At 41.6% G+C, this 10,431-nt stretch overlaps 1 protein-coding gene across 4 annotated transcripts in view; it reads right to left on the bottom strand.

Moving 5' to 3' along the window:
* Positions 1–455: 455 nt before the first annotated feature.
* LOC136872779 (uncharacterized) overlaps positions 456–10,431 on the bottom strand; it is a 75,446-nt gene continuing 65,470 nt past the window's right edge. For 3 of the 4 annotated variants that reach the window (XM_068227534.1, XM_068227533.1, XM_067146619.2), the window contains one exon: positions 456–680. In XM_068227534.1, the coding sequence (XP_068083635.1) occupies positions 526–680 (155 nt within the window). In that variant the 3' untranslated portion in view covers positions 456–525. The remainder of the gene's footprint in view (positions 681–10,431) is intronic. The other variant, XM_067146617.2, reaches the window with a different exon arrangement.

The raw sequence follows: 10,431 nt of genomic DNA, 5'->3' as shown, positions 1-10,431 counted from the left end.
GATAAAAGTACTGGTAAAAATCCAAAGAAAAGCAGCTCGATTTGTTCTGGGTGATTTCCGACAAAAGAGTAGCGTTATAAAAATGTTGCGAAGTTTGTGTTGGGAAGAATTGAGAGAAAGAAGAAGAGCTGCTCGACTAAGTGGTATGTTCCGAGCTGTCAGCGGAAAGATGGCTTGGAATGACATTAGTAGACGAATAAGTTTGAGTGGCGTTTATAAAAGTAGGAAAGATCACAATATGAAGATAAAGTTGGAATTCAAGAGGACAAACTGGGGCAAATATTCATTTATAGGAAGGGGAGTTAGGGCTTGGAATAACTTACCAAGGGAGACGTTCAATAAATTTCCAATTTCCTTGAAATCATTTAGGAAAAGGCTAGGAAAGCAACAGATAGGGAATCTGCCACCTGGGCGACTGCCCTAAATGCAGATCAGCATTCATTCATTGTTGTAAAATTTATTGAGTATAGTTTCTTCATTATAAGTTTTACGTTGCAGTAATGTCATTGGTTGATGAGTGCCGTATTATATCGCCTGTTCACAGATGATCTTATCCTCATCGGAACACATGTAGTTAGAGGTCCCTCTGCGGGAAGATGAATTCAGCAATACACAATCACCTTCGTCCGTTGGATAGGCGGGGATCCAGCCGAAAAAGTCAGACGTGTTCATCAGCTGACCTGTGAATGAAATTACATTCTCATATCAACTCTGTTAGGCTATCAATTCCATAATTAGGGGTGGTTTACTTTCTTACTTTCTTTCTTAATCTGTTTACCCTCCAAGGTTGGTTTTTGCCTGGGACTCAGCAGGGAATCCAACCTCTACCGCCTTAAGGGCAGTGTCCTGGAGCGTGAGACTTTGGGTCGGGGAGACAAAATGGGGAGGAGGACCAGTATCTCGCCCAGGTGCTCTCACCTGCTATGCTGAACAGGTGTCTTGCGGAGGGGTGGGGGTAGATTGGAAGGGATAGGCGAGGAAGAGGAAAGGAAGCGGCCGTGGCCTTAAGTTAGGTGCCATCCCGGAATTTGCCCAGAGAAGAGGGAAACCACGGAAAACCACTTCGAGGATGGCTGAGGTGGGAATCGAACCCACCTCTACTCAGTTGACCTCCCGAAGCTGAGTGGACCCCGTTCCAGCCCTCGCACCATTTTTCAAATTTCGTAGGGGTGGTGTACATTGGAGAAATGGAAGGTGTGTGTGAAAAACTTAATACAACACCTCCGCAAATCTAACAGCAAAAGCCATTCTAAATTATTATTATTGTACCGGGAGGTACACCTCTACGCCGCACATTTAAATCTTGCGCCTAATAGAACTCCTCTACCGGAGGAACAGTGAAATTGAAACTGGACCAACCTATAAATTTACTCAGAAGATGTCACTACAAAAATGTCCGACTCGTTGGCTGAACGGTCAGCGTACTGGCCTTCGGTTCAGTGGGTCCCGGGTTCGATTCCCGGCCTGGTCGGGGATTTTAACCTTAATTGGCTAATTCCAATGGCACGGGGGTTGGGTGTATGTGGTGTTTTCATCATCATTTCATCCTCATCATGAAGCGCAGGTCGCCTACGGGAGTCAAATAGAAAGACCTGCATCTGGCGAGCCGAAACCGTCCTGGGATACCCCGGCACTAAAAGCCATACGACATTTCATTACTACAGAAATAATGAAATTTTGTTATTTTGAAGATTCATGTACTGTATGAAATCCTACGTGTTTTGTTTACCATTTATCAAGAAGTTGGGACTTCCTTCAACAGAGGTTACTGCTAAAAAAATATGATCATGCACCCTGGTGCGAAATTAAAGAACTTTGATTTGAAGAAGTTTTGAATTCCTAAGTTCCTTTTTTTACTAAATTATGGTCATTCATTCTTGGGTTGGCAATATTGATATTTTCTTTCCGCCTGTTTTGAATTTAGCCAATCATGAATGTCTGTAATTAATTTTCCTCCTATCACATGCTTCTTCCTCGATTCGGAGTGTCACTTTTGATGTTAACTTATCAAGTGAGAGGGTATGGATGGTTTATTCATGAAAGGTCTCGAACTTTCGTCGAAGATGTGTAAACTGCGGATTTTCACGTCTCTTGGCCATTTTAATCGTCATCTAACTTAGTGTGTGTATCAAGCGGGAGGCGGGAGGCGCCTCTTTCATCAGGTAGCAGTTCTTCAGCAAGGTAATGGCCAATTAACATCTTTATTTCTTGTTAGCTCGGCAGTTTAACCCGAGGGAGAGGTCCGAAACCTTAACTATGTAACCTACTTTTCTGTAAATGTAACTTCTGCCGGCTTTTGTAATAACTTCACGAAACTTTAACTGTAAATCGGGGATAGAGAGTGATGTACCCTCTCGAGCTCCCCTTCATATTGGTTTGAGGTGACTACGTTTTGTAACTGGTTTTCTTCCCTTCCGTAATGTCTTAAATTTTCTTTCGTATACGAGTCACCTCCATAGTTTGGGAATAGCCCCTGTTTCATCGGTCTAGTGCCCCTTAGGATTTTAGAATGAATATTTGGGAGTGCAAGTACACGCCTCCATTCAATTTGTGTTTCGGGCCATTTACTTAACCTGTTCTTTTCCGCTACGGCCCAATAGGTTGGGTACTAGATACCCCTGTTTCAAATTTGTAAGTTGTGCCTTGATGGCAAGTGATTGTAATTTTCTGATATCACCTTGAACAGACTTGGAAAACGGACACCACGTTAGCTCCTTTTCAAGGGTTTTAAAAGTGCCTCTAGGAGGCTTGATATTGTAAAGTACAGAGCTAGTGCACCATTGTATTAGGGGATTTCTGCCCTTGTAAAATTGTGCTCTTTTGTAAATTTGAGCCGAGTGCTCAAGAATTGTGAAGCGAGGGACTGGAAGCCCTGATTACTAAAGAGTCACTACATTTTGGATTTTCTTGCTTTGTCTAAACTTCGTCATGGTACCTGATATATCATTGTTATCTCACTAAGTGAGAATTTGTTAACTTGTTGCTTTTTGAAAATATAACCTTCCACTTCAGTTTAATTTCTTTCTTGACATAGTAGTTAGAACCATTCACCCCGGCACCTTCTTTCACCTCTGCTGGTCCACGGGTAGCCCCGTAACAAATATTATTATTATTATTATTATTATTATTATTATTATTATTATTATTATTATATCCGGCTCCATGGCTAAGTGGTTAGCGTGCTGGCTTTTGGTCACAGGGATCCCGGGTTCGATTCCTGACAGGTTCGGGATTTTTAACCACAATTGGTTAATTCTCCTGGCACGGGAAGTGGGTGTATGTGCAGTCTTCATTATCAATTCATTCTCGTCACAACGCGCAGGTCGCCTACGGGAGTCAAATCAAAAGACCTACACCAGGCCTCTCCGGAGGCCAAACGTCTTTCATTTCGTTTAATTATTATTATTATTATTATTATTATTATTATTATTATTATTATTATTATTATTATTGTTGTTGTTGTTGTACCGGCAGGTACACCTCATCTCCGTGTATTTAAATGAAGCGCCTTGAAGAACGCTATCTATCATTTAAAGATTAAAACACCTTGTACAAGAAGTTGGGGCGTTGATCAAAAGATGTCACTACTAAATGATAGTGTAATATGTTTTTTTTTTAAGTTTCCTAAACTGACTGGATTTCTTTGTTTTGTTGTGGTGTATCACTGGTTGCAAAAACCATTTGAAGAAATTTGTTCTTTTCTGCATAGATGTCTCTATTAAAGAACTGAGGTCATGCAATCTGGTGCAAAGTGAAATAACCAAAAATTTAAAGAAGTTTTGTGTTTATAGGTTTCTGAACTAAATTGACTTTCTTTATTTTTGAAACTTCAAGGTTTACAACACATCCTTCTCATCCCGCCAGCTTTGGAGTCTGGCCTATCACAAATTTTCTGTTTTTATTTTTCACCCAATCATAGGTTTCTTGTCATTTTTGTCTATCCAATAAAATAAGAGAGTGTGTCCGGATTTAGTCCAGAGCCTTCTCGAAGCTTCCTCTCGGTTACAAAAGCTGTCGCTTTTTCGAGTTAACTTGTCTTACTGATCGTCGCTTTATTGAGCGTGTGTGCTAAGACAGGAGGCGGGGGCCTCACTCGTCGGCAAGCAGAACATCAGCTAAGGTAATGGCCAGCATTTTCTAACTCAGTAGTTATTTCCGCAAGCCAATCCGAGGGGAAGGTTCCCTATATTTAGTAATGTAACCGTAAATTTTCTAAAATGTAACCTTTCTTCCTTCTAATGTAAAAGTTCAAGTAAGTCGAGGACTTAAACTGTAAATCGGGGATAGAAAGTGTGCGTTACCCTCTTGAATACCCCTTCAATTAATCTTGAGATGACTGCGATTTTGTAACTGGTCTTCTCTTGTAAATTAACTTGTCCATCTAGTCACCTCAGTAGTTTGGGATTAGCCTCTGCATCATCAGGCCACAAGCCCAAATAGGGTTTTAAACTTGGTTTTCAAGGAGTGCAAGTGTATGCCTCCATACATGTTTGAGTTTGGGCCAGTAATTTTACCTGTTCTTTTTCACGAAGGCCCAGTAGGATGGGTACGAGATACCCTTGTGTAAACCAAAAGGTAATTAATATGATATTGTGAAATATAGGTTGTGCTTAGAGAAGCCTGAAGGTGTAATTTTATTGAGTAGAGGCGTTCTTTTCCGTCTTGTAATAGTTAATGGTTGCCTTGAGAAGGCCGTAAGAGTTCGGAAGCGCTGTCTCCTTAGTAGACGTTGCAGAGCATGTAAGCCCTTTTCTGGTAATGTAATAGATATTTGTGTAATATCGAGTAGTGCCTTTGGAAGGCCGTACATTGTAACCGTTGGAGCAAAGTGCTCTTGAAAATTGGGTTTTGGGAGATATCTCTCCTTGCCTATCTAACTAAACGCAACATTAGCGATGCTGCGACCTTCGAAAATTACGAGCTTGAAGCTCAAGATTGTGAATTACCAATTCTTTATTTTTCTGTTTTGTACCAAAATTGCTCTGTACCTGAAATCTTGTTCTTTCACCTAAATTTAAGATCTGAAAAGAAATATAACCTTTATTTTAAAATTTTAAAATCATCTTTGTATAATGTAGATAGACCCATTCAAGCCCACACCTTCTTTCACCTCTGTGATCCACGGAAACTCGGTAACAAGAGGTAGCAGAGCGTGGTTGAATGGATCTAGATAAAGCCCCTTTTGTCGGCTAAACATAGAATTCGCTCTGAACTCTAAGAACTCTCTCGGTTGATGGAAAATTTCCTAATTTTTTAATTTTTCTGTCAACTTGTCTGGTCCTCGCGAAGTCCTCGCTCCCGGGTACTTGCGCAAGGAGGAATTGGTTTACGAGCTTTTAATTAGAAAAGTCCGATCCGGACGCACGGTTGTTGCAGATATTGCCAAACTTAAAGAGTCGTTAGAACTTTCTATTTGCATCCCAGTATTTGGGGAGAAAGAAATTGATGAGGCTCTATCCACCATCACTGACAATACCACCGAACTAAGCGTCTGCAGTTAGTGTTTTGAAGTGAGTGATCCATCTGCCAACCGACTTAAAAGAGTCCAGGCTAGGCTGTTTCATTTCTACAATAAGGCTAGGGACCTATTGTCTCTAAAATTAAAGGATAATCATGCTAAAGAGGCTAGCAATTTGGTTGAACATCTGCCTGATATGTCTAATAAATTTAGTCAATTGTTGACCGGGTCCGCTGCTCCTAAGGCCCAAATTCCCTTGGTAAATCTATTTACGGAAGACGATCCTAGTAAATCTATTGAGAGTAGGAAATCCGTTACCACTCAACAAACATCGGCTTCGTAGGAAACTGAGTCTGGTCATCCAAGAAAACTTCCACCTTTCTTTTTGACTAATGCCGTGCTTGAGCCTTCTCAACCTCCTATGCCGTCACCTATTATGACACCCGGTTTCAGTAGTTTGCCTCACACATTGGCTATGTTGCTTAAGGGCATATCCAAGTTTTCAATAAATTCAACCAATGAGGTCATTGCTTTCTTAAGGTTTTTAGTAGAATTTCAAGACCATGCTTTAGTGTTTGCTCTCTCTCATTCCAAAATACTTCAAATTATGTATCCTTATTCTGTAGGCGTACTTTCGGACAAAGTAGTTAAAGCAATAGCCGATCGATTTCTATAGAAGACTTCCACGCCCACCTCCTGGCAAACTTTATTCCGGCTAGAGCCATGTCATCGTTAATCCAAAAATTCTATTTTAGAGTACAGCGGTTGGATGAAAACCTCTCTGACTTTATTCAAGATATTAAGTTTTACACCAGGGTATTCGCTTTTTATTTCTCCGAAGATAAAATTGTGCAAACGAGTGTCGAAGGTGTCTCTCCGCCCTATAGGTCGTACCTACGTTCTGCATCTCGACCTCAAACCTTCTCTGAATTAGAGCCAATGGCGATGCCAGCCAAAGGAGTAAGGTACACCGACACCTTAAGAGTTGCTAAGGAGTCCACTCCGTCTTCTAACAGTTCTCGGCCACCACCTCGCCGAACTTTACCGACTCGCAAGTGTTATGCATGTAGATCAAAGGAACATCTTCGAAACAAATTCCCCGTGATAAAAACGAGCAGAAATAGGAACGGAGCTGGTCCCTCTCAAGGTTGCTTTAAATGTAGCCCCTTTGCTCACCTTGCTAAGAATTGCACTAATCTTAACAGCATACCATCTTGCTCAACTTCTGGTGCTACCTCCGCTAACCCTGATAACAGGAAATGACTAGTATCATCGGCTGAGCCAGAACGTTCTCCTTCCCGAGGCTCAGACCCCGTTCAACCAAGTAAAAGTTATGTTAAGAGTGAAATTTCTTCTGATCTATCATTTGAAGGCCACCGAGAATGCCTCAAAATTGCGGCAGAGACCACTGGATTCGTACCATTTCTGAAAATTGAAGTAAATAACGAACCAGTCACGGCTCTATTAGAATCTGAAAGTGTGAGCCCCATTATTTCTGAGGAATTGTTTTCTAAATTAAAAACCTCTTGTAAATTTTCAGACTATTGTCCATCTTCTGTTAAATATATTTCGAATAACTCATCTCCATTAGCAATTATATGCTTCATTTGGCCTAAATTTCTTATTTCAAAATTTACCTGGAAAGAGAAAGTTGTTTGTCGCTAAACAATTGTCTTGCCCTGTAATACTGCGGGGCCGATTTTATGTCTAATACTGGTTTGTGTTCGACGTTCAGAGCAAGTTGTGCACCTTCAAATTTGCTAGTAACTGTAATTCGCTATCGTGTTCATCTCTTTCGCCTACCCAGGGTGAGATGTTGTTAGATATTAGTCATCTACCTAAGGAACAGGCTGAAAGTATTAGAAGGTTGTGTCAGACCTTTCCTGATGTATTCTCAGATTATTATTTAGCTTATGGCTAGTACATAACTCTACATACAAATATTCAAAAATATAACAAACAATATAACACCTTAAACAATAAACCAATATCTAAAACAGTTCATAAACTTAAATCCAAGCTGCCCAACCATTGTACAACCCCGTCAGAAGCACACACAAACTCCTTCAGCTGACCGGAGTATGACCTCCTAGGACATTCGGTGACAATATGACGGATGTTCTGTTTCTTCTCACCACAGTCGCACTCAGGGGAGGAGCGCAGACCCCACGTATGCAACAATGATCCACATCGTCCATGATTGGTACGGACTCTGTTGAGAAGAACCTAAGTTCTTCTGGGGAGATTAAGACCAGGTGGTGGGTGTTGGCGACTAAAGAGTGTCTGCCATTCATCTGGAGCTGAGTTGGGTCCACTCCAATTGCCATTCATCAGAACCGTTAAAGTTCCTATTGATGACTTCCCTTGCAGTCTGAATGGGCGGAGATCTTGACTTCAGACGTCCATACCTAACAACCATGTCTTCATGAATGGGAAGACTTGGGTTCATTGTTATCTTCCTGAACTCGCGAATTAGGTTATTTTGTCTTCGAATCCTTGGAGGTGTTATGTGACTCAAGAATGGCAACCATAAAAAAGGAGTAGATCTGACTGCGCCGCTGACAATGCGCATCGTCTGATTCAGAACAACATCAATGTTATAATCAATGTTCTTAACATAAGGGCTATTCAGCCAAACAGAAGAACAATACTCAGCTGTAGAGTATACCAGTCCCAGTGCTGACGACCTAAGAGTGGATGCTGATGCTCCCCATGTAGAACCTGCAAGTTTCTGAACGATATTGTTCCTGGTCTTCAGTTTAGCAGCGGTATTCATTAAATGTTTCCTGAAGGATAGTGTCCGATCAAGAGTTACTCCGAGGTACTTGGGGTTAGAATTGTGTGGTAGGGGAGAGTTGTCGAGGGAAACATTCAAAGTAATGTTTGCCTGCCTGTTATTAAGGTGAAGGAGACAGGTTTCCGTTTTGCTGGTGCTAGGTATCAAACACCACTTATCAAAGTACTCGCTCAAAATGACAAGGTCTCTGTTCAGAATTGCTTCTATTTCATTCACATTGGATTGCTGAGTAACTATTGCTAGGTCATCCGCGTAAGCGAATTGGCGTGATGTAGTACGGGGTATACCGGCAATGTACATATTAAACAGCAATGAAGAGAGCACAGATCCTTGAGGGAGACCTTTGTTGAGCTTTTTAACTTTACTATGTTTGTTATCCATAACTATCTGGATCAATCTATCTGATAGCATGTTGTTCATGAGTTGTGACATTACTCGGTATCCAACAAGTTTAAAAAACGTATACACAACTCCCTCTCTCCAAACCGTATCATAAGCGGCTGTAAGGTCTATGAACACTGCACCACTCTTCAGTCGTTTTTCAAAACCTGCTTCAATGTGGGTTGTTAACGCAAGAACTTGGTCTTCACAACTACGGTTAGGTATAAAACCGGCTTGTTCTGGGAGCGATCGTAAAATTAGAGGGCTTATTCTATTGTAATTCTCAGAGAACTTGGCGTTACTGACCTTATTGAATATAAGATTGAGTTGACTGATTCTATTCCATTTATGTTTCCGCCTTATAGGCTGTCCCCACCTAAAACGAAGGCTCTTAAGGAAACCATCGATCAGATGTTAAAGGATGGTATCATTCGACCTTCTAAGTCGGCGTATTCATCGCCCATTTTTCTTGTGCCGAAACCTCAAGGTGGCTTCAGGCCTGTGATTGATTACAGGGCTTTGAACCGTAAGGTGGTGTTACAATCTGTGTCCCTTCTTGATCTTCACTCTTCTTTTTCATGGTTTCGAAAGGGCAAGTTCTTTACATCCTTGATCTTAATCAGCCATATAATCGGATACCTCTAGCAGAAAAATCGAAACATCTAACAGCTTTCGTCACGGATTGGAACTTGTACGAATACAACCGTCAGCCTTTCGTGGTCTCCACGGGTACAGCTGTTCTTACTAGACTGCTAGATAGGGTCTTCTCGGACATCATATTCGAATATCTGTATCACTACATCGATGATGTCGTCGGAAGTCCCCAATCGCCTTCGGAAGGCTGGGTTGACTGTCATTATCTGAGGTGGCTCCTGCTAAGCCTTCTATGTCGTTCTTAGGGCATATTGTTTCCCCAGATGGTATTTCCATTGACCATTCCAGAACACAGACTATCCGTGATTTCAAACCTCCTGAGGACATCAAAGGCATTTCCAGGTTCATAGGCATGGTGAACTTCATCAGAAAGTTTATTCCTAACTTCGCTAATAGGGCGGCGCCCCTGAACTTACAGCGTAGGAAAGGCTTCAAATTTGAATGAGTGCCGTCGCAGCAAGCCACTTTTGAAGACGTGAAAATAGCTCTTTGTAACGCCCTGGTAATAGCCATGCCAAATTTCTTTAAGGAGTTCATAGACCAAACAGATACCTCTTCATCTGCTGTCACCGCTGTCCTTCTTCAGAAAACCGAATTCGGAAGACGGTCCAATGCCTATGCTTCTAGGACCTTATCGGCTCAAGAAGCCAAATATTCTATCTATGAACTTAAGGTTTGGCAGTATTGTTTGCCCTAAAGAAGTTCCTCCTTTATCTGGAACATGTCAAATTTGAACTAGAGACCGACAACCAAGCCTTAAGTTGTGTCTTAGCTTGGCCTCGTCGTACTAGACGGATCGCCCGCTGGGCTATCAGGATCATGGCGTTCCAGTTTGATGTGCGAAACATTAGAGGATCAGAAAATGTAACTGCTGATGGACTAAGCAGCATGTTTTCAAATGAGGTTGAAACCAGCGAACAGGAATGTAGTTCTTCTCTTCTCATGCCCATACCTTCGGGTATCAATGCTATTCTGACTGATTCCCCTATGTTATTTCGTGATTTGAGAAATATCACTGTGAAGATCCAGTGCTGGCTCCCATTATGAAAAAACCCTCTCTTCTGGGGAACACGTTGTCCCTTATGTATTGAGGAACGGGGTTTTGTGTTGCCCTTCGAGGCACGATCAGAAGATGAAAATA

The sequence above is a fragment of the Anabrus simplex genome, chromosome 4, assembly GCF_040414725.1.
Source record: "Anabrus simplex isolate iqAnaSimp1 chromosome 4, ASM4041472v1, whole genome shotgun sequence".
Taxonomy (NCBI): Eukaryota; Metazoa; Arthropoda; class Insecta; order Orthoptera; family Tettigoniidae; genus Anabrus; species Anabrus simplex.
This window is presented reverse-complemented; position numbering and strand designations above follow the sequence as displayed.